The sequence below is a fragment of the Crotalus tigris genome, unplaced genomic scaffold (assembly GCF_016545835.1).
Source record: "Crotalus tigris isolate CLP2741 ecotype Arizona unplaced genomic scaffold, ASM1654583v1 scf7180000018510.657491, whole genome shotgun sequence".
In the NCBI taxonomy this organism is placed as follows: Eukaryota; Metazoa; Chordata; class Lepidosauria; order Squamata; family Viperidae; genus Crotalus; species Crotalus tigris.
In genome coordinates this window covers 335,273-360,671 of record NW_024097046.1, presented here as the reverse complement: position 1 = coordinate 360,671, position 25,399 = coordinate 335,273, and the positions used below count along the sequence as shown (strand labels likewise).

At 39.1% G+C, this 25,399-nt stretch overlaps 1 protein-coding gene across 1 annotated transcript in view; it reads right to left on the bottom strand.

Annotated features, from left to right (window-relative positions):
• FOXO1 (forkhead box O1) overlaps positions 1-23,798 on the bottom strand; it is a 43,911-nt gene extending 20,113 nt beyond the window's left edge. The window contains exon 1 of the mRNA XM_039353304.1: positions 22,380-23,798. Within this exon, the coding sequence (XP_039209238.1) occupies positions 22,380-22,943 (564 nt within the window). The 5' untranslated portion in view covers positions 22,944-23,798. The remainder of the gene's footprint in view (positions 1-22,379) is intronic.
• Between the last annotated feature and the right edge of the window lie 1,601 nt (positions 23,799-25,399).

Below are 25,399 nucleotides of genomic sequence, written 5' to 3'. Positions count from 1 at the left end.
TTGTAAGAATTCAGAAATATTATGGAAACATTTATTTTATTGAATAAAATTATTATATAATTAAATAGCATATTAGAAGGGGGAAAAATCCTTAAACTTCCACAACAAAGCATGCCAGTGCCACCTGCCCACACAGACACATGTCTTGCAGCAGTAAAGCAAGAATAAAATCTGTGACAAGTGTAAAAAAACCAAACCCACAACATTTAAAATTAGGAAACCAGGGGCCCCAAATTCATTCATCCTTTAAACAGGCCATCAATTATCACCCATCTGCTTCCTGCAATATGTAAAAAAATAACGTTCACCATCCTCAGTCAACCATATATTCTCTATAGATAAATAGATGAAAAGAAAAGCAAGAGACTGCACCATTCCACCCCCAATCTTTTCCCAATATTACTATATCCTACTTGTAACAGAGCTCTTAATCATTTAAAATTACTTGTTGTCTGTTGTAATTTGCTTGCCTTTGAGCTTACATCAGGATTTTATGAGCAAGATCTGTAGTAAGTGAGCAAATTACCTGTTCCACAAAGCTTACCTAGGTGGAGTACAAATAATGAGGAATGTATTATTTATTTATTTGTACCTAATAACGAATAATGTGCATATTCATCTTAATTAATGATTATCTGCATATAAAAGTCTTTTTAAAAGGAGTTTAAAATTTTAAGACTACCAACAGCTACTAGTTCTGATGTTTAGTATGTAATCCCTGGTATTATATGGAGACACTCTAGAGCAGGGCTTTTCAACCTTTTCACCCATTGTACCACATTTAGGATATGGCAATATCCGAGTACCACCAGTCGCCTAGCAAGGTGTCAAAAACTTGATGACCCCTCCAAAAAAGGAAAAAAGTGATAAAGTACAGGTAGTCCTCGACTTACAACAGTTTGCTTAGTGACTGTTTGAAGTTACAATGGCACTGAAAAAGTGCCCCCCCCCAAGGCACAGCTGAGCAAGACGCCTGCCTGCCCGCCAGGCGGCGCTCTCATTCCCTTCCCCCACTACCACTTTTCTAGGATGGTCGCGTACCACCTGCCAGGTGCCAATGTACCACAGGTGGTACCCGTACCACTGGTTGAAAAGCCCTGCTCTAGAGCAAGCTTGGGAGATGCTAGAACAAGAGTGGGCAATTAATGTTCCCAAGGGGCCACATGAGAAACTGGAGCTATTGTGGAGGGCACAATAAGGAACGTAGGCACTGATGCACACACATATATAATTTTTTTTTTTAAAAAAGCAGTCACCTTCAAAATAAAAGTTGTACTGTGTGCATGACGTACACTTATTTATGTTTGATTTCTAATTTCCAATTAACCTCATGCAGGCCAGAGGGGGGACAGCCAAAGGGCTGTAAAATCTGCTAGAAGATTTGTGTCTTGGCTAATACCGAACTTTTCTCAAATATCCCAGATGCAAAATAAAGACTATCATCACAGCATATGGAACAATTCCAGCTAGTTCCAGATAGAAAGTCCCCATTGTTATTCCTCAAAAAAATATCCTGCAGCTATTTCATCTTGTCCATACTGACAGGTAAGAAAAAATATGGGAGAGACCCCTGCATGAAGCTATGATTGAAGTGGAATAACTTCATAGTAAAAGCCTCGTTTTTGAATTATCATCATCAAAGTTCAGTCTAATGCATAATTCTGACACAGGTGTTATTATATACACATTACATGATAACTTGACTGCAGCAGAAGGAAAGAAGGAAAAAGGAGAGAGATAAAAGCATAATTGTATCAGACTAGAACATCGTCAACAGATCTTTTAAAGGAAAATAAGACTAGTCTTATTCACTCCTATCAGTGATCAGAAACAGGATAGGGGGCAGCCATATAAGCAAATGTTATTCACTCCTTAATGCCTCTTAGAAGATGTGATCACACCCCTATAAACCTCTCCTTGTTAGCTTTATCTTGATGAAACTGTATTTTTTGCTTTCTTCCCTACAGAGGAGTCCATAAGTGTACGTCATGCACACGATACAACTGCGTTACTTTTCTTTTGAAGATGACTTCAAAAGTAAGCATGACATTTGCTTTAGTCATTTCATAATGCTTTTAAAACAGAACAATCCTCAAAAGAAAACTATATAAAACCCAGACTTTTCCCATTTTGAATTATGCTTCTCTGACACACACATGCAGTTCATAAATTCACACCTCAATTCACCTCAGTCAATTTATGGCTTCTAATTATTAACTATCATTCTTTTCCCAATAGAATGTCTCCTCAGGATGTTCCTTTGGACCCCACATGATTCCTCAGACATGTGGGGAAAGAAATTCAAAAGGCCTTTTTCCTTGTAAAAGAAAAGCTGGGACAATAATAAAAATTGGATGTGTTACTGACCGGCAAGCTTGTAGGAAGAATTCCTTCCGTTAAGAGGTTTTCCTTCCACTCTTTTTCATTTTTTTCAACTGGAAGGCAGAATTTCTCAGGCAATAAAGCATGCTCAGTCCTCACTGGGTTATTTTTTCTTTCCCCTCTTTAAGATTTTCCCCTCTAAAACTTGTTTTTTTTTGGGGGGGGGAGGGTTCTAGAATAAATTTTTGGGTTCCCGTATCAGCGGATACCTCCTGCTTGCATATGGCTGCAGCTCTTTTGATTTCATAATTTTGGTAGTCACAAAATGAAATTGGGACAACAATATTGGATGAATCAGCTCTGCATTAGGGTGGGGAAAGTGTCTGTCAGAAGGAGATGCTTTTAATTAAACCTCTTTAAAAGGCTGTTGAAGCTATCGAGACATAATAGAGAATACATATGTAATTCCCTCTATGCAATTACAGATTTTTCTGGCTAAGGGAGCAATTACAGTAAAGATCTCTTTCCATTATAAATTGCAACTTTCTACTTTTTGAAGTAATTAACCACCCTGTATGGCATATGGAGCCCAACGAAGGAATTAGAATTATATTTCTAAGTGGGAATGCCAGGCTCACGGAATGGCATAAAGCATCATACAGGGCAGCACTGTTGGCGCTATTTTGAAATGAATATTTGGAAAAGGCTGTATTGTAATGTGTGAATTCTCTTTTATCCTTCTACCTAGCAAGTAGAACAGGAAGCAAGTGGTGTAGAGAACAGAAGTAGATTTGCAGAGTTGTTGTTAAAACACATTTTCAAACCTTGCTCCATCTCAGATCATCAAGGATGAGACAAAAGCAAAACTGAATGTATTTTATGTGTATTTATGTAATCAGCATTTAAAGGGAGACTTTTAAAACTTCCTTCCATCTCATTTTAGATTCTTAGGCTGCATCTTGCATTTTTATTTTGCCCTTATAGATAGTGTGCATAGATTAGAATAAGAAGTAGAAATTTGCTTAAAGTATTGATTTGGCTTTAGCAGCTAGGCTAATAGAGTCAAACTTAACATTGGTGAATTTACCATATTACAGCAAAAAAATGATAAAAGTTATGTGCTTTCTTATAAAAATATAAATTTAAAGAACATGAGATGCTTCTTCCGAAGAATTTGTCTTGCCTAAAAGTTCCCAACTTTCATAATGAAAGCTGGCACACATTGCAAAGTAGATCTAGATTAGGCACATCATGACAATAAAAACAAAGCTGAATTTTCTTTGGCTATAACTTAGATTAATTTTAGAATGCAAGCAGTATTTACGCAACTGGGGTCATAAAGTTCTTATAGTATTTTTCAAAGGATACTGTAATAATCTTCACTGGAACTATCTTCAGATAAATTGATAAGTAAGTTGACATTTGTTTTAATATATAGGTAAACAAACAAAAAAATAAGTTGCTGTCATTCTGATGCATTTCTTCAGACATTGTTGGAGATACTGTATTAAAATCTTATCTTATTTTCTGCTGAATGATGGACCATTCATCTAAAATTCAATTCATTCTAACACATGGTCTACTTCCACATATACTGCTTGTACTTCATTCAACGTCTATCCTTCAACTTTTTACCATTTTCAACATTTATAACCTGAATTTTAATCCCACTCTTTAACATATCACTATCATTCCCATACAAATCTCTAAAATACTCCTTCCAGTAGTGCTTCATTCAATTTAATCTCATACGTTTTACTTTTATTTCTAGAAACTTTCATTGTGCTGGAACTTCTTGTTTAGCCCTCTTTAGCCACTTCCAAACTTTAAAAAAAAAAAAAAACCATCAAAATCAGTCTGCATTTTCTTTGCCTCTTTTAATTTTAATCTTTCCTGGCCTCTTTTACATTTTTGTAACTTTTTATTAATTTCTTATACACATTATAAAATATCTTTCTCTTATCCTTATTTTTTGCATAGTTATCTCATATGTGCATTTTTTTTTCTCACCCTCTTTAAATTTATCATACCACCAAGGATCTTTTCTTATTCTTATCGTTAATATAGCTCCACACAGATCTGCAACATGTAATTCTTTTCACTCTATTGCAAGTCATTTCCATATTGACCTTTGTTACTCCCACTTTCTACTCATTCTGATGGGAAATTAATATTTTGCATAAAAGAATCATCTCTCTCCTTTCAGATGTTCTATTCTTATTCTAATACTTCAGAGTTTTTCCTGTCCATTTTTCTTAAAATATATTCTTGATACTACCAAATATATTCTATATTCAGAAAGTATCAGCATCTATGTCAGTGGTTCTCAACCTTTTTAATGCCGTGACCCCCAACCAGTCGTAAGTCGAGGACTACTCAACCGGTCATAAGTCGAGGACTACTCAACTGGTACAGCACCGTTTGCAGAATGGGACTTTTGGCGGGCTCAGCAGGGCAAGACAGCCTGGACAATTCCTATTGGCTTTTGAAAGCCAATAGAATTAGACTCTATTCAAGAGAGTCTATTCTATTGGCTTTCAAAAGCCAATAGAATAAAAGGGAGTAGCACAACTAAGGAAAAGGGGGAAAAAATGGCGGACTGCGTTGTTTGGCGACCCCCGTGAAATGGTCATTCGACCCCAAATGGGGTCCCGACCCACAGGTTGAGAACCACTAAACTATGTAGAGTATCTCTGCTTCTTCTATTATCATTTTTTACTGGAGAACAGTGCAAAACCCTATGGATTCCTATTTTCATACACATCAGAAGAACCTAGACGACAACAATTTGTACTTTCTGATATATGATTTTTCTCTTAAATCCAACCTTAACTTTTCTGCATGTATTAATTAACTCTCTATTCATCAGAAAACTTTCCACTGTATTTAGTTTCATATGCACAACCTCCCTCCCTTCCTCCCTCCCTCCTTTATCTACATTACTTATTTTTACACTCCAAATCATAATCTTCCATATGATTATGATTTGCTTGTCATCTGAAGGGCCCACAAATATTGACCACCACTAATCACTGTCACTTCAGTCAATCAAAGATTTCATGTAACATGTTTCAGTAAGATAAAGGATATAAACCATCTTTACTTATATCATAACACATGTTGCATTAGCTACTAATGTTAAAGACAGTGCTGGTCAGTTTGGTATATCCGACAAGAAAAAAAAAATTCACTTGTACTACAAGTTGTATCCCATGCTATTCCATACAAGCTAGGATCTCTTAGTCAGGTTACCTTGCACGCCAACATACAAAATCCCACTGACTAAAAGATATAAGCAACTTACTAACATACACTCAAATGTAATAATTTGTAAAATCTAGTAAATGAAAGTCATGACACTCCTCTCCATTAAAAAGCAAATCTGGGGTATGAAGGCTGCCTTGGTGGGGACTAATTAAAGCAGGTATTTTGAAGTACTAGGAAGTTCTTCATGGGGTTTTTGAATACATTAGACATTTGTGCATCTTCTACTGTTTAAAAACTCCACTGATAATCCTTCCAACATGTTGATAAGAGATGCTTAAAGTTCTTCAGTTAAGATCTGCTGAAAGTCTTTTTCTGACTGGAAATATAAAGCTTTATAGATATAGGAGTGTCCTCAATTCTAGCATATGTTGGGGACCTTCTGAGAATTGAAACTTTTTAAAAAAATAAATAGGTTTGATTCTCCAACAGTCCCTTAGTCAACTTCCAGATATTTATATTTAGGAATTCTCATTTTTAGTTTTTACAGGCCTGGCTTAGTAGATATTTCCATCAGGGGATGGAATCAGTCAATTCAGCAGAAAACAAGATTTGGAAACTATAAGTATCTTGGTTATTTCAGAGTTACGAAGATCATTTTTAGTCATTAATCTATTTGTATGATTTTGCTTATCAGTGCCATAATAAAGGCACCACAAGAGTCCATTAGACCAATTCAACACTAGACCATCCATTACTGTTACGCCTTCCTCTTGGAGACAAGTCTTAGACTCAGAGACTAAACCAGTGTTTCTTAAACGTGGCAATTCAACAGTGAGTGGACTTCAATTCCTAGCATGGTGGCTAGGGAATTCTGATCTTCCCCATGATGCCAACACTGATAATTAACAAGGAGAACGAACTGAAGCTAGATATGAAGGAGACCAGCCTCTAAAGTTATGGAGTCCTGTAATCCAGAGATTTAGAGGAGGCTTTGCCTTCTCTAGAAATTAGGAAAGTGGGGCTCCTATAATGAATTAGAAAATTAGAATTGTTCTGATGAGCCAAAAGAAATTATTTTGCTTTATCCTATGTGCATTATACCTGCAAGAAGATACTGTATATTATATTTTTTCTTAAGTCACAAGCATCTTTGGTACCCAGGTTGCTCTTCTAGCATCCTGCATTATTTTAATTTAAAAGACCCAAGAGTCAAAAAGTCATAGCTGAAATAATAAATGACTTATTTTTCATCCTGGTAAAGGAAATACATCATGACCCATTGTGATACACTCACAGATGCTGTTTTCACAGGAAAGTTTAAAAATAACTGAATCAATTTGCCTTGCTACTAACATTAAAAAAAAAGCCTCTTCCCACAATTCATTGGGAAAGAAAAGACATGTTTTTAATACATTGAATGAATTTAGAAGGAAACAGCATTTTAAGGGGAGAAACAACACAACCCCTAATTAATTTTAAGAAAGGAAAAAGAACTGGAAAAACATAATCCAACAAGGCTGAACAAATCAGACTATTTTATAGGCCACTGTTCTTTAACTCTAGAATAAAGGCATACATTTAGGTTGTATTTATACAAGATTCTTCTTGTTCTGCTGAGAAGGTTTTCCAAAAATCAATGGGCGCACACTTCAAGATGAAAATCTAAACTCCAAGGGGTGGAAATGAGCACTGCTAGATTTAATGGGGTTACTGAGACATACACAAGACAAGTTCTTCTATGATGTTTAATAACATTATATCCACCAGGATTTCCTGCAAAGTAAATTGAATGTGTCCTTATTGCAAGTTCTACTCATTCATCCTGGCCAGTTATCCATAATTTCAGGTTAAGTGTGATTAGTATTTAATATTCCTTTAATTGGCATTTCTTTCCTGCAGGAGATTTTTTTAGTTACTGGCTTCCTAGTATCGTGGCCTTTTTTTACGGTGAAATATCACTGCTTTACCATGAAGAAATGAAAAGATTATGCAAGATAGAGACAGTAATTAACACCCTCTCCCCATTATATGTATATGTAGAAAATTAAGTCAACTAATTAAGAAATAAACATTAATCACTAGTCAGGCTGTACAGGAGGCGATAAGATTGACAAAATCCATATTGTAAAATTTTAATTCAAGAGTAATCTGGCCCAAGGGCTGTATCATCTCCTCCTAAACTTCTTGGACCAGACTTAAAGTTCTTCCACACCACAGCTTTAAGTCGCTTGACTGACTCCCATGCATAAACCAGAGAGAAGTTAAGTTCATTCAAGAAATCCCTTTAGTGATATCAGCTTCCTCCACTTGGCCAAAGCGATGGCCACTTTATCTTTGGATTAAAGGACTTAATTGTGATCATATTTCTTTGCTGCACCTATTCATGCTGGGAAAGCAAGCTGGGCAGATCTTAAAGGACGTGGCTTCTACCGAGGGTCACCATATAAAAATCCCCTCATATCAGTGGCCTAATAGTGAGGGAGGGAGGGAGGGAGGGAGGGAGGGAGGGAGGGAGGGAGGGAGGGAGGAAGGAAGGAAGGAAGGAAGGAAGGAAGGAAGGAAGGAAGGAAGGAAGGAAGGAAGGAAGGAAGGAAGGAAGGAAGGAAGGAAGATTTAGATTACATGATTGCAGCCGCCATCTTTGCTTCTTTGATTCCCTCTGGATGCCGAAGAATAGCAATATCAGATACAGAAGTACCAGAAAATCATGTTATCAATGTGTTTAGTTAAAATGTACACTCAGTTACATTTTAATGTACAGTTTCATTAAATATCAATCATGTCCCTGCTTCCCTAAGAAAAGTGAGTTCTAGGATAACAGTGTTATGTTTATTTTTCCCGAGATAATTAGTTTTACCATTCTTGTTGTCATTTAGTCTCAAAGGGGAAGCTGGCAGAACTGTTGTCAATTTCACCTGATTAACAAAAGACCCACCATCCGTTCATCCCTCCCCCCACAAAAAAAGAAACAGACTTTCATCATTCCACCAGTGAACTTGTGCAAAAAATGAAGATCATCCAACATTTAATTGGGCCACTGGGGAAACAAAAAATGGTTCACTGGTTAAGGTCTCTTTAGAAGGGGGCATGCAGCCCAGGAGATCAACCAGTGACTGGAAGAAAAGGGATATTATCCTTCACTAGCACTGAACCTAGTACTGAAGATGCTACCTAGTCTAGTAATGAAATATCTGTAAGAAAACAACCAAGCTTAGGAAGCACTCTGTGGTATCCTTTCCTCAGCATATAGCAACCAACTGTAGTGCCTACCACAGTGATGGCGAACCTTTTAGAGACCGAGTGCCCAAACTGCAACCCAAAACCCACTTATGTATCGTCGGGTGCCGGATGGGCGTGGCCCGTTGGGTGGGTGTGGCCAATTGGGTGGGCGTGATCCATTGGGTGGGCATGGCTGCAGTGGTAATGGCAGACTGGGTGGGACTAAAAAGTTCAATCAATCAATTCCAACTTTGCGAGATCTTTTTTTTCCCGCAAGAAGTTGAAATTGATTGATTAAATCTTTTTTTTTTTGCACATGGCGGCGGAGACCAAAAGCGAAAAGGTTTTATAAAACCCAGCTGAAGGCCTAGGACTGGGGCGATGGCATGCATGTCCACAGAGAGGGCTCTGCGTGCCACCTGTAGCACACGTGCCATAGGTTCGCCACCATGGGCCTACCACAACATGTAATACAGCATGTTAACCCCCATAACTAGACAACATGGTTTGCCCCAGAAGAAATCAGAAAACATTATTTTTGATGTAAAAGTCAGGTGGAAGTGCCCTCCCAGTGACCTGGAACTAGGTAGATAATAATGATCATTTATCTATGTCACCAAGCGTTAACTGGGACCACCCACTGTGCAGAACAATCCCAAATCAAAGGGAGGAGCTTTTTCTCATGAGAGACAGTTTGGTCTAGTGGTTAAGGTACCTGGCTAGATACAGAAGATTGTGAGTTCAAGTCCTCCTTAGGCATGAAAGTCAGCTGGGTGACTTTCGGTCAGTCCCTCTCTCTCAGTCCAACATACCTCACGGGGTTATTATTGTGGAGAAAATAGGAGGAGGAAGGTGTGTTGAATATGTTCCTCACCTTGAGTTATTTGTAAAAATAACAAAGACAGGATACAGATAAATAAATAAATAAATATAATAGAGACAATGAGTGACTGGTCCTTAGTTCAGCTATCAGTGGAGAAAGGAACCTCTTTCTCTATAAACAAGAATGGGAATGCTCCTGATTTTTTATTCTGTGAAAAATACAATTTTTGTATTTATACAAAATTGTACACAAAATTGCTTTTCTTTGATTTATTGCTGATCAGAAATAATGGCAATGGCAATAGCACTTAAAGACTTATATACTCACTTCAGATTACAGGAACTGCTGGCTCAGTGGCTAGACTGGGCAAGTGCTCTTCTTGTCTATCCTATTAATTAAAACTGATTTTATGCAGCAATCAAATGTCTCCAAACTGTAAAGTACACATAAGTGTATAACACCTGATATATTCGCAGGTGTTATATATTCTCCTGATATATACATTTTACATTTTGAAAAGCAGTTTATAAAATGTAAAATCTGGTATCTCAACTATCTGTGAATGTTAATTGCCAATATTTCAGGGCTGCCAATTACCAAATACAAGAATGTGCTATAATATCAAACAGGAATCTGCCACTTTATCTATACCATATAAAATGCCATTCAATTTTCAATTCCTATCAATGGAAGAAAAGGAATTTGAATGTGTTCCCTGCTGTAAGCCAATTACCCTCTTTAACTTGGATTAGTGATATAATACAGTGAAGCCTCAATGCAATGGACTTGAGAGGCAACAGATAACATTTCCATGGTTCCAATTTGCATAATAATGTCATTTGCATGATGGCGTAACTACAGATGATATACTCAATTTAATGAACCCCTTCCTTCCAATTTGTGGTTTAAATCAAGGTTTCATTATATTTGCTATTCAGACCGGATCTTTACAGAGTGCCAGAAATATTTTGTGTGTATCACTCCCAATTCTCTACTTAAAGGAGTAGTCAGCCGTATTATCTACCCCATGTTTTCCTGAAAATAAGACCAGGTCTTATTTTGGGGGGGTGTCTTTTATACTCACCTCCGGCACCAACAGCCCCGTTCAGCCAGTCCACTTCTTGTAAGCGAAGGAGCAGCTTCATTCTGCAGCTGCATTCCAACCTACATTTTGTAGTCAGGCCTTTCTGGAAGGCCAGTGCAGCTGCGTACCGAGCTATGGATTCAATCCATAGCTCGGTTCTCGGCTGCAGAGGTCTTGCAGAATCGAGCTATGGATTGAATCTATAGCTCGGTTCTCAGCTGCACTGGCCTTCTGGTAAGGCCTGTGACTGAGAAATGTAGGCCTGGCTGCAAAAGATGCTGCAGAAGATGCTGCAGGAGAAGTGGGCTGGCAAGGAGAGGCCTGGCTGCAAGGTAAGATGGTGCGAGACGCGTGGGGCATCTCCACACCCCCACCCCAGCTTGATTTTTAAATGTGTGCCTCACCCCAAAGCTAGGGCTTATTTTCAGGGTAGGCCTTACTTTCAGGGAAACATGGTATTCTATTTGTCCACTTTCCCTATCTTTTGATTTTCCTGCTTCCTCTTTTATTTGTTTCTCTGAAATGGCTTTTCCAGCTTCTCTAACTTCCTAACTCGGACCCTGGCTTGCAATTAGCTATTCTATATTTTATGTCACCCTGTTTTCTATTGCTTTCTCAACCCTCCCATGAGACTTCATCCACTGTTTTGACCAAACTCTCCTGGGCTATGGCTCTTAGCATTCTATACACTTTGTTACCAACAATTAAAATCACATGTTTTCAATTTAATCCATCACATTAAGGACAGCAAAAGAAAGTGTGAGAATTTATATTTTTATTCATTATTAGGCGGCATATATTTATGGTACAGGTAAAATACTAAAATACTTTCCGTTCTTTAGCATATAATGTGTAATAGCTTTTTTTAATCAATTAGAAGCTACTAAAAGTAGAACTAAAATCAAAATTCTTCTAATATAGAACTGTATTACCAATCAATGCTCTTCCATCACAACTGTTATGTAATATGTATTCAGAATTCATTCTTAACTAATTGTTCCCTCAATTTTTAAATGCAGTTGGCCAATCACCATGTCTATTAAGTGGGTATGCATCTATTCTTAAGGTTTTATTGTCTTAGGCTGTTATATTTTTAATACCAACAGAAATGTATTTTAATAAACTACATTATTTCTGATAAACAAAGATCTTTCCTAATGCATCTAAATGCCTGTTTGCAGCTTCACCCTATTTTACTACTTCTTGCTAGTCCAGGTTAAGCTATTATCAAATCACTACTGATTTGACCCTTGAACAGTCTCACTAAAGTTGAGCCACATAGATCTCTTTTCTACAGTTAATATAGAAGGAAGGCCTATTAAAAATAGCAATGCCGTTGAAAAATGAGAGTTCAGATAACTTCCCCATCCAATCAGGGTGATCAGGCTGACTTGCATAAAGAGATACAAAATAATATTCAAAGATGGGATTACATTTTTTAAAATGACATCATAAAATAGGGGTGTCAAACTGCCATATGCGTCATGTCAAAACCACGCCCACCCGATTGCCAGCAATGGAGAAAAAGTCACGACATGTCATGTGACCTTGCGAGTTTGACATCCCTGTCATAAAAGACCTGATTGAAGAACCAAGATTTAATTTCTTTTCCAAAAGTTATGAGCCTCGTGAACAGACACACCTGTAAGGAAGAACACTTAAGTGATTCAGAAGAAGGCATTCTTTTGCATACCAAAGGGGGAAAAAACCCACCCCCAAAAGGAGAGGTATTTTCAAGAGAAATTTTACTTCTTGATAGTAACCCTGTGACTCAGTACATTGGAAGAAGAATGTCATAAATACCAAATGAGTCAAGTTTAGTCATTCCTTTGTATATTATATAAGTCATTGATTAAGACCAATAATAATATTTCAAGAATGATGTATGTTTGCTTTATTTCAAAAGCAAGATAATCTCAGTGTTTAAATGTAATGTTAAGCCCAGCTTGTTAAACAAATATCCTTTTGGACAGAAATACTAAATATAAATTCTTAAAAAGTTTGTATCGAATTCACAAGTGTACATTTCATAAAGTACATTAGACTACGTTACCATTTTTACTTTTTTAAAGTTTCTCTTGTTTTTATTTATTTATAGATTTATTAGATTTTTATCTCACCTGTATAACTTTATAAGTGATTCAAAGAGATTAAATATTTCATCAGGGATGGAATGTTGGCTTCATTGATTGAGGAAAATTAATATTTGAAAATATACCATATTTGTTCCTGGTCCTTTTCAGTTTATCATTTCATCTAAATTTTTAAAGTGTGCATTTAGTTTTTAAATGTGCCATTCTGTTAGCTCCTGCCAAGTGATTGTTCTGGAAAATAAAAAGCATTTCCCAAATTGGCAATGTAGTTATGAAAATCTATAGTAAATAACTATAAATAGTAAAATAACATTAAAAACCCATTACATAATTACAAAAGTAGAACCACAGAAAACAACAAAATATATAATCTGACTATAACAAACTTCAGACTCTAGTTCAGGGGTGTTAAACTGCCGGCCCGTGGACCAGGTGCATCACACACAGGCCACGCCCACCCCAGCTCCGCAAAGGCAGAAAAAGTCATACATTGTGATACATCATGTGACGCAATCGAGTTTTACACCCGTGCTCTAGTTCCTCAGAGGTTGCTCGTTAATACAAGGGTATGCAAGGAACAGTAATGTATTTTTCGATAAGAAAAGCAGTGGCTTTCTTGTTCATTTTATTTATTAGATTTTTTTTACCCCACCTTTATTACTTCACAAACAACTCAAGGCAATGAACATACCTAATACTCCTTCCTTCTCTTATTTTCCCCACAACAACAACAACAACCCTGTGAGGTAGGTTGGATTGAGAGAGCCAACATGGGTTTGTCAAAAATAGATCATGCCAGACAAATCTTATTGCATTCTTTGACCAAGTGACAAAATTAGTGGATCAGAGGAATGCTGTGGACATAATTTACTTGGACTTCAGTAAGGCATTTGATAAAGTAGATCACACCCTACTACTTGACAAGATAGAAAAATGTGGGGTAGACAGAACCACCACCAGATGGATCCGTAGCTGGCTGACCGGCAGTACTCAGCGAGTGGTCCTCAATGGAACTGCATCTATATGGAGGGAAGTGTGTAGTGGGGTGCCCCAGGGCTCTGTTCTGGGCCCAGTACTCTTCAACATCTTCATCAACGATTTGGATGAAGGGATAGATGGGGAACTCATCAAATTTGCAGATGACACCAAGCTGGCAGGAATAGCCAACACTCCAGAAGACAGGCTTCAGATACAGACGGATCTGGACAGACTTGAACACTGGGCACTAACTAACAAAATGAAATTCAATGGTGAAAAAAGCAAGGTTCTACATTTAGGCAAGAAAAACCAAATGCACAAGTACAGCATAGGTGGCACCATGCTCAATAGTAGTAACTGTGAGAGGGACCTCGGAGTCCTAGTAGACAATCAGTTAAATATGAGCCAGCAGTGTGCAGCAGCTGCCAAAAAGGCCAACACAGTACTAGGCTGCATTAACAGAGGGCTAGAATCAAGATCACGCGAAGTATTAATACCACTCTTCAATGCCTTGGTAAGGCCACACTTGGAATACTGCATCCAGTTTTGGTCACCACGATGTAAAAAAGATGTTGAGACTCTAGAAAGAGTACAGAGAAGAGCAACAAAGATGATTAGGGGACTGGAGGATAAAACATATAAGGAACGGTTGCTAGAATTGGGTATGTCTAGTTTAACGAAGAGAAGGACAAGGGGGGACATGATAGCAGTATTCCAATATCTCAGGGGCTGCCATAAAGAAGAGGGAATTAAGCTATTTTCCAAAGAACCTGAAGGCAGGACAAGAAGCAACGGGTGGAAACTAATCAAGGAGAGAAGCAACATAGAACTAAGGAGAAACTTCCTGACAGTGAGAACAATTAATCAGTGGAACAGCTTGCCTCCAGAAGCAGTAAATGCTCCAACACTGGAAGTTTTTAAGAAGAGACTGGACAGCCATTTGTCCGAAATAGCGTAGGGTTTCCTGCCCGAGCAGGGGGTTGGACTAGATGACCTCCAAGGTCCCTTCCAACTTTACTACTATTACTATTACTATTACTCATAAAAGCTACAAAAAATTACAGGAAGTTTATTTTAAAAAACACTTTAAAATGCAAATGGTTACAATGACATCATGTGAGTCCATAAAAATCAAATGACCCTAGAACACAGAGCATCTGTGAGGTGTGTATATCAAAAAAAGTCAAGATGGTAGCCACAACTGCATGAGTGAACCCCCAATCTTTTTATGCACATTACATATTATACCCCTTAAAAGAGAGAATTTGATCACATGGCTGACTCCCTCTTCATGTCTCTATAAGGATACCAGCATTAGAGAAGTGTTAGTACAGAAGTACCAGAAAACCATGTTAACCATATATTTAGTTAAAATGTACACTCAAATACATTTAGATGCATAGTTTCACTAAATGATGGTAATCATCCATGTTCTTGCTTCCCTAAGAAAGGTGGGCTCTGGGAATACAATATTATGTTTAATTTTCTCTGGTAAGACAGATTTATTAATGATATTCACACACACACATACACACACACACACAGAGAGGGGGGGGGAAGTATAAGGGTAGCACAACCAGTAATCTTTCTTGTAATTTCCATCTAACAGGACTAGCTTTAAATTGTTGGCCAAGCATATAAAAGCAAGCATATAAAAGAAGAATCATTACAGTAATCAGTAGGAGGAAATGTTGAGGCAGTAAAACATGGGAAAGCATATCCTGAAAAAATATTTTTAAACATGCCTCTTGGCAGTCAATTATTGGATGGCAGCATGCTGTCGTTTCCAAGCTATTTAATAGTAATAAATTCCCTTTGGGGTCTGCTTTTAGCATTGCAGCTTTTTAAGCTGTACACTGGGCAGGTGTCAAAATTACACCTGTGTCCTCAATTAGCATTTAGACATGCAAGTACCGTTTTCTAACCACTTCTCTAGTAATGTGGGAAAAAGTAACAAAAAGAACCAGAGAGCATGATTTTCTTCTACTATTGCGGCAGGAAAAAATACATTCAGAAAAAAATAATGAAAGATGGGAAATAACAGAGTCAATGGGAGTGGGGTGGCATGTCAATTTAATAAATTATTATTACTTATATTAAAAAAAAAGGAGAAAAAAATGAATTGCAGACAAGTCCATCCCTTTTTAGTTACAAAAAGATATTCTTAGCATTATTGTTATTAGTGCTAGTGTTATTAGTGTTGTAGTTATTATTATACAAAAAGTATAATAAAACTACCGTAGTACTAACACTGTTACAACTATTAAATTATACAATAGACAGGCTTCAAAATCAAATCCGTGTTCTCAATTACCGTTCTTAAACTTGTAAGTGAAGTCAAGTTGAGCTCAACTGCTCGTGATGTGCTCATATCTGTAGTTTTCTTGGCGGCATTACAGAAGTGGTTATCCCTGCTTTATTTTACGTTTTTAATTCCCCAGCCTCTTATAGGCCTGCTCTTTTGTAGTGACCTCCCAATCAAGTACTAACCAAATGCAGTCTCACTTATTTTTTTGACATCAGCCAAGGTTCCCTGATTTCTAAATAAAACGTGATTTCATACACAGGTATACAAATCTTTAACAGTCTATTTTTCAGAAAATACAGTATTTATAGAAAAAAGTGCCTGATTTACCCTGAAAAACATTCAAAATAGTTTCTACTGAATAAATATTTCATAATTTTATAGTTAATTGTGCTATCCCAAACAACATCTTCTTGGGCAAAGAAATATAAAATCATAATAAATTGTAAGCTACCTGGAGTCGCTGTATCATTGAGATGGTCAGCATAATTTTTTTAAAATATGATGTATAATAAAATATAATCTAATATAGTATAGCATATATACTACAGTGTAATAACATAATAATATAATAAAACTAATACAAATAGTGTATCAAGCTGAAAAAATGCTATTTCTGATATTAAAAGCAGTTTCCCAGATATGAAGTGCTGGAAATTCACATGTCTTTTATAAGCTTGCAAAGTGGACAGCAAGGCACAGTATGCAGGTGAAGGATGCCAGGTGTTTTGTTCTTCTGGGGAGGGGATGGCTGCAGCATAAAAACCAATCAATTTGCCAAAGAGGAAAGCCTTGAAACTCAGCATTTTTCATGCAAATAATTTATATGGGTAACACTGACATCTTTTTCTCATTTAATTTAATTGGTAAATCAGTGCAGAGTCGTAGTCCCAAGATAGGTGGCCACATAAATCATTTGAATAAACAAACAATATCTAATGATTTACTAATAACAATTTAAGATGTTCCATATATAGCATATTTTTTCTACTTCCATGAACCTTCTTATTAGTGGGCTTTGAATTCACATATAACAGACCAGCATTTTTTCTGCAGAGAAGTCTATTCAGGAGTAAGCAAATTTATTGCCACCATTTTGTTATAAAACTTATGTTCAGTGTTGCAGTGATCATGCAGATTAAACAGGTAACAGATCCTAAAATATTTTATTTAATATTTTATTAATGAAGAGTTGTTGTGAGACATTAAGAACTTCAGCTTCCATCTGAATTTGGAAGACATGACTGTGAGCTTCAGCTGAAACACCAGCATACATCATGGAAGCCTAATACACAGACAATCTGATGAACTTGTGTTGCATGTATGAACCAATAATGCAAAAATAGTATCTTCAATACTATAACACCGGACCAGTGATTTCCAATTTTCCAGCACTGGAAATATACGCAAGGTTTGTTTAAAAGAAAAATGTAATTTTCCAACATAGGATGACTGGGATTTAAAGAAATACAAGCACCTGATGCAGCTTTTTACTTTTCGAGAAAAGAATGAGGGGGAGACATCATTAGTATATTATTTCCTATAAGAGGCTGTCATTTTTTCCACTCTAATGAGAGATCATCAAAGTGTCAAATGTAACCAGAAAATCCAAGTTGCAGACAAAGAAATTATCAGTTTTATACTTTCTTATGTCTGTGCCTCAGACCCATGCAGATAATTCAGAATTCATTTCTCACTTCACTTGAAAGGCCCATCGGAGCTTCACAATAATGCCACTGTCCAACTGATCTTGATATTCTTTTTCACTAAAGTTCTCCAAGTTGCAAAAAAAATTGGAAAAGAAGTAGGACTTTTCTCTCCTGACCAGCCTATACAAAAGAGCTTTACCCCAACCTAAATACTTTAAAAATATGAAAAGATCAGAAAACAAAAGAGGCTTTTTTAGTTCATGTGGTACAACTTGGAACAGGTGGTCACAACCAGATGAGGATAATTTTTTATCTTCTTGAGGCAACCCTAGTATTTCAGAAAGTGGGTGCAATGAAACTCTTTTATTGTTTTCAAACAAAAATTAGTACACTGTTTCAAAATATTCTGTGTGACGGTTTATTGCTATATAGTCTTATCTCCTTAAAAAACTCCTTTTAAAAAATCCACTCTGAAGAGAAGTAGAACCGTATCATTTAATCCTTTTTTGCTGAGGTGTGGAGACATATTCATACATACTAGAAGCAGAGCAACTTCTATACTTTTTCACTTTTCAGAATTACTAAAATGACCCCTAAAGGATACAATTCTAATTCCTGGATATTTCTAAACTTCAGATTATCTCTGATCACTGACTCTCCTGGCTTGACTTTACAGGAATTATAGCTCCAAACAGCCAATTGCCAACTTTTGCCCAAAAACTTAAAGAACATTTAAGCATGGGAGAGTCACAGTTTTCATTAGCAACAATTGCAGTACTTTAAGCAACAAGAAAGTAAAAATATTCAGGAAACAGATGATCTCTCTTCACAAAACTGAGACGAATTGCTGCTTTGTTGGTATATTCCTTTCTAATATGGAATGTCTAATTCACATGCACATGCTGAAGCTCCTATTTTTGATAGTTATAATATTGTCCTCAATTTTCAGTCCAGAAAACAAGTAAGCTGAAACAAATACACAGATTTTACATAATTTTCATCAGTAACAGGTAGTTTGTCATCAACACCATCTGTACTGACTTATGAATATAGAGCACAATGAAATCTACATTATCACTTTTGACATATGGATGAGTGAATCTATCTTACTTGATTTACTTTTTGAGAAAAACTTATATTCAAAAATCAAATTGATAAATCCATTAGTTCAGACAGAAGGCATTGAGAGGTGTGAACAGTTACATTAAGGATGTTTGTGGTGCTGAAACACTGACAAAGACTCACACCTTATATTAGGAGTCTCCTTTTAATCCTATCATACCAAATCATCTTTCGAAGCCAATTCCTCTATAAAAATGGAATAAATTGCTATTGACATATAACCTGGATAGGTTACAATTCATTTTTTACAACTCAAATAAACTGATTCACACAAATTTCTTGGCGCTCAAAGGACAAAACTGTCCTTTGAAAGATATAGTTGAGGATTAGATTTATTAGGTTATTATCACCAAAACCACAGAAGGAAATACAGAATTTTAAACACAAGTTGTTATCTATTTGAAATCCATCTTTGTACAGAGGCCACCGTGAACAGGGGAAAAAAAAAGATAGCACTTTGGCAATTCCTCTTCTCTGAAGAATTCATCATACCATTTTCCATGTTGTTTTGAAGCTTCCAGAACAGATTGGAAATGCAAAAAAGAGGGCAGATCACTAAAATCTACTTCTGGCTGCTTTTACTGACAGAAATCTCAGATGACTCAAACAGCATTTCTGCAGCAGAGCAAGCAGTAGGCTGTGATCTATATGCAGATTTTACACAGAGGCTGCTTATTTTTTTCTAAGGTCACCCGATCTGGCATGCAAACCCCAAAACAATTACTAGATGGGAGCAAACAAAGTGGAGTTTTCTGTGTCTCTTTCCTGCCATCTAGTGGTCATCAGGATTCTTACAGTCCAGATCCGGTTTCTCTAATTGTATCCATACTACCGTAATTATTATGATTCAAGGGATACAGATATCACATCGAACAAAATTTCGAAAGCTGCAGCTTTTGCTAAGCCAAACTGCAGTCTGATCAGTTGTTTTTGCAATGATTTAAGTTTTAAAACTAGGGAATGTACAATATATATTGTAGGAGCATTTACCGGTAAATCTTTTAAGAGGTAAAAAGTATGGACAACCAGGAATGCCTGGCTCAAGATTATACCAGCACTCAAGAAAGACAGGTTTTTTTTATTATTATCATGTATAATTATTTCAAAGTAAATATATTACCAAGATTTATCAAAACTAGATTTTACTTGAATGCTAAAAATTGCTGAATAGAAATGTAATGGAATAAGTATAAGTGCCATTTGGTTTTGCATCAGTCAAATGCAAGACAATTATTTGTGTCTGGGAAGAAGACATTCATTTGATCTGAATTTAATATGAACCAAATTATGCTGAACTTTCCCAGTATAAACTGGAATGTAGTAATCCCTGATTTCCAATTTTTAAAAATACATATACCATCAAATGTACTCTGTAGAGAATTGTATAAAAATGGCATTTCAAGGAAAAGTACTTGCCAAATAATGCAAATATTGTGGAACACTTCAAACAAAATTGCACACAAATATTTGTATTGACTTTTTAAGCAATTCAAACACTGAGAATAAGACAGAATAGACACATTTTACTGAATACTGAATATTGTACATATGTTTTCACTCTGTGTTGACCTTATTCAGTAGGCATCAGCAACTAGAACCTTGCACAGCCATGCTATGTAAAAATATTTATCAGCATACATTTTGCTGGGTTAAATAATGTTTACCTTCACCAAGAAAAGCACTTTTTGTCTAAACTTGTTAAAGGTAGGAACTTCCTGCTTTCATACCGTATTAGCACATACCAGATTTCTGTAGAGAAGTTCAGTATTTGTGACATACTCAAATTATGACTGTCTACATAAACAAGAGAGAGCAATTATATTTGAAATTACGTCCATACAAAAGGAAATTGGAAATAGCTTCCTACTGAACATTTAATCTCAACAATCCGTAAACATTTGAACAGTTACTTTACTGGATTGCCCATGACTTTATTGAAGTGTGTTTCCTATTTTTCCTTGCTGAAATTGAAAACTATTCGTCTGTTCATTGTATTTACGGGATCTATTTATTAGAACTGAAAATATTGAATTAATTAAAGCTAATTTAATATGAAACTAAACTTTAAATCTGGGGGTTATGTTTTGTTTAATAATACGTTAGCTAAACAAATGATGACTGCTAACTAGTGTTTTTTTTCCAGAAATGGAGATGGGAAAGCCAACAAACTATTTCTTTTCTCAAATGACCTGCTACCAAGATGTTCCACTACTCATATATTTTCATATAATGTCCTTCTGGGATTGGCAATATTGGGCACACCAAAAGGCTAACTTTGATGAAGATTGCCACAGCATTTGTCATTTTTTTTCCTAATTGTCACATTATAACACTGGGAGTTTGTTGTGAATCAGCACTATATCTCTTTGCTATATTAATAATTTCGTTCTTTTCCTTTTACCAAAAAATGTCAGTGCTCAACTCCATTTTTTTTCCTTTGGAAAGTGTGGAGATAATATTCATACACTATATTATTGGACTTAAACAGCTAGTGACCATTCAGGACCCAACAAAACATATCCATTCCCAAAAGAAAGTCTCAAATATTAGTAAGCTGTAATATCTTGCCCGTTGGAAGGAACCCCCAAAAGCTCAAGCATCTCAATTAGTCATTTCTCTCCATTAGGTAACATCTGCACCAAGATACATTAATAAAATATGAGTGTAGCAGTACCTTTCTAAAAAAAAATACTGTTGAGTATACAGTACACTGTTGTACAGTATTTGTTTCTCCTAGTTTGTACTTTCTCAAAGCCATCAGATATAGATGCTTAACATGGATTAACTGACCATGGCTATGAACTCAGGTAGATTTCAGAGCAGGAAGAAAAATCTGCCTTGGTACAATGTGGAAGCAAATATCGAAAGAAGTCAACTTTGCACCGGGCAATTCAGCTAAACCTGTAATATCCAGTTATTCCTCAATCCAACCTTAGCCAATGCGAAGCCCTCCAGATGTGTTGGACTATCATGTGGGAGCGTGAAAGATTCAAAGAGCATCAAGTTCGGAAAGGCTGCGTTAGTCAAGCAAAACTGCTCAAGTGCCTGGATCACTAAAGGGCCTCTCAAAAATACCAGAGGAAATGACACAGCTGTGCTTGAAACCAGCTGTCTAGCGAGTTATGTATAGCAACTGGGACAAAGACAGGAAAAAGACCGAAGGATCTGGGGACCCTTCTTCAACCTAGCACTGCCCGAGCGGCTCCTCATTTGCCAACACCAAGAGGAAAGAGGACGCAGAGGGAAAACTAAAAGTCCACGAATACCCCACCCCTAGACACCCCAGAATCAATAGGAAGGGAAAAGGCGACCGATGCATACGAGCCAACTAGAAATTATCCCGCTGCTCTCTGCAGATTTGGAAGGGCAGTAAGCGGAGGAAACGACAGGGTCTTGGGCAGCTATTGCACGGCTCTTTCCACTTCCCTGCTCCTCGCCTCTGCCGGCCTCACGTTACCTCTCGGCGAGGCAGAGTTTGTAGCCTTTCCGCATTTCCTAGACGCCAAAACAAAGTTGGCTAGAGTTGGACGGGCGAGGGGCAATCCCACCCACCCCCCCACCCCCAAGGCCTGCTAACCTTCCATCCGGCGGAGCTGTTACTGTCCCCCTTGTCCTTGAAGTACGGCACGTTCTTGACCATCCACTCGTAGATCTGGGAGAGAGTGAGCCGCTTCTCCGGGGCGCTTTCGATCGCCTTCGTGATGAGGTCCGCGTAGGACAAGTTGCCCCAAGCGTTGCGGCGGGAAGAGCTGCTCTTGCGAGGGCCCGTCACCGAGGCCAAGGCGGCGGGCCCTGCATGCTGTTGCGGCTGGGGGTGCTGAAGGCACGGAAACTCGCCGCAAGGGCAGCTGCTTGAAACTCCAAGGTCTGCCGCTCCGGAACTGCCTGTGCCAGCCTCGAAGCCATCGCCTCCGCCCGCTTCCAGCAAGCTCAGCAGGTCAGCGCCGGCAGAAGAGGCGCCGAGGGCCGTAACCCGCCCGCAGCGGGACGGGGACGCGGCCCTCGCCGGAGTTGCGGTGGGCGTCTGTCCCGGACTGGACGGGGCGAGCTCCGGACGGGGTAGAGGCCAAGTGCAGGACCTCGGGCGGGCCAGCGGCTGGAAATCAGGGTCGGTCTCCACGGGGTGAGGCGCCTCGGCCATGGCGAGGGAGGCGAAGGAGGAGCGGGGTGGGGGAGAAAGAGCGAGCTTTCTTGAGCCGGGCGGCCGGCTTCCTCGTCTGGCCAGCAGCCTCCCGTTGAGCGCCAGACGCCACTTGACAAACTCCCAACTCCGTCCCGCGGCCACTGGCTCGCTCGTTCGCTGCCTGGCTGGCTGGCTGGGCGACAGGCGGGCAGGGCTCACGCAGTTAGCTCGGCGTCCTGGCTGAGGAACGAGCACCAGCACCGCCCACTCCGCCCGGGCCTAAGGGACGAGCACGAGGGGGCGGCCCAAAGGCCAAAAGAAACGCCCCTAAGGCTTTGCCCGCCTGGGCGGAGGGGAGGCGGGAGGCGCTCTCCTCTGCGCTTGGGAGAGAAGTACGTCGGGGCATTTCCCTCCCCCCCCTACACACGCACACACACACTTCTGGACTTTCGCAGTCCAAGCCAAAAGAGGGGGGGAAGCGCGGCCCGCGGCCCTCAGCGAGTTGTGGGGACTTCTTGAAGTTCCCCCCCTCCGGCCGCTCAGGGCCAACCCAGCGTCTCGTCTTTTCTTCCCGGTCTGGTCCGCCGAGACCCCGGTGGCCTCGGGAACTCTGCTCCCCCTTCGCGTCGTGGGATGGAGCCCCCCCCTCGTGCGCGCGCGTGAGCGAGCGACGGTGTGTGCGCCCGCGAGAGAGGCCGCGGGGATGCGAGGGTGCGGCTGCGGTGAGCAAGGCAGGATGTGCGGGCGGAGGGTGTATGCGAGGAGCGCCCGCCGGGCGAAAAGGCCGGCTGCTCTTCAGAGCTCTAAATGCCGTGTTTCAAATCTGTTTAAATCGATCGCCTTGTGAGATCATCAATATATATATACCGTGCAGGGTTTTGGAATAAAACGGAACACGAAAAGAATTAAGTAAAGGTGACCGGAGGGGTGGGGGAAGAAGCATTGTACAAGGTATGAGGGAGTTTAAAGACCGGTTTAAAAGTGGGTTGTTTACTCGCAGAATGGAGGCTGTTCAGATTCGTTGCAATAGATGGGGAGGCTAAGAGGAGGAGACGCTGCTGCTAGGCAGGTTAATTAAATTCCCCACAACACACGATCTGGGGTAGGATTTCCCTGGAAGACTTTGGGTGCAGCAGAGACCTAAAGGGACAATTAATGTATGTGGAAGACTCGGGCCATGTAAGATCATTTTTTTTAAAAAAAAAAAGGATATTCGGCACACTGTTCTCTCTCAGAATAAACTCATGGAAAGCAAAAATAACCAAGTGTGGTAAAGCAAAGAAATTAAAAGGCACAAGATATTTTTTTTTAATAATTCTAAACAAGTATATAACAACCTCATTCACCATGCCCGGGGGGGGGGGGGGGTAGGCAACCTTGGCTGTTATGACTCATGGACTTCAATTCCCAGAATTCCTGAGCCAGACATGGCTGGCTCAGGAATTCTGGGAGTTGAAGTCCACAAGTCATAAAAGGCCAAGGTTGCCTACCCCTGATTTCCATGCCTCTCCAAGCTTACCTATGCTTATAAACAGTACTTAACTCCATAAATAAACATAAATAAATTCTATACTCTCCCTGTATTGGGAGTTTTCCTTGCAGAAGAATATTGTTTGCAACTAGAGTATTAACTGGGCGGTTAATACAACCAGAGTCTTAAGGGTGGGTGGCTTTCTGACTGCAGTAGACAAACTCTTTGAGGGTGAGGAGACACCAAAAAGACCATGTTCTGTCACATAATTGCTTAGATCAGTGGTTCTCAACCTTTTTAATGCCGCGACCCCAACCGGTCGTAAGTCGAGGATTAAATCAGTCGTAAGTTGAGAACTACCCAACCAGTCGTAAGTCGAGGACTTTCCTGCCCGGGAGCGCCACGCATGCATGGTGCTGCCCCCTGCGGCGGCCGAGGCATAGCTGGCAAGCGGCAGAGACGGAGCAGGCCAACCACCGGCTGGGCCACCAGCTGGCCCAGCACAAGAGAGGTTAGGCACCCGCCAGAAAAGGGGGAAAAAATGGCGGACAGCCTTGCTTGGCGACCGCCGTGAAATGGTCGATCGACCCCAAATGGGGTCGCGACCCATAGGTTGAGAACCGCTGGCTTAGATGCTGCTTCCCATTATGATGTATTGGGCAGGTAGTTTCTACTTGAAGCAGACCACCTCACAACTAGCAAGAAACTAATCCATAAAAGGAGTTATAGGTGACATCACCACCATGACTTGGTTTCAGAAGCTTACTGGTAAACTCTGCTGCTGGATGGAAAATGACTCTGCTAAGCCTGTTAGTGCTAGTCACAAAATAGGCAGACAAATTTTGTGCCATTTGTACCTTCCAGACCAACATCAAGGGAAACTCCAGGTAGAAGAAATTGTAGTAGCCTAACTAGGAGTTGTTAACAGCAAGATTCACTGTCTCCAGAACTTTCTCATCTAGAAAAGAGAGCAAATGGTGCACACAAAGCTGGCCAAAGACTT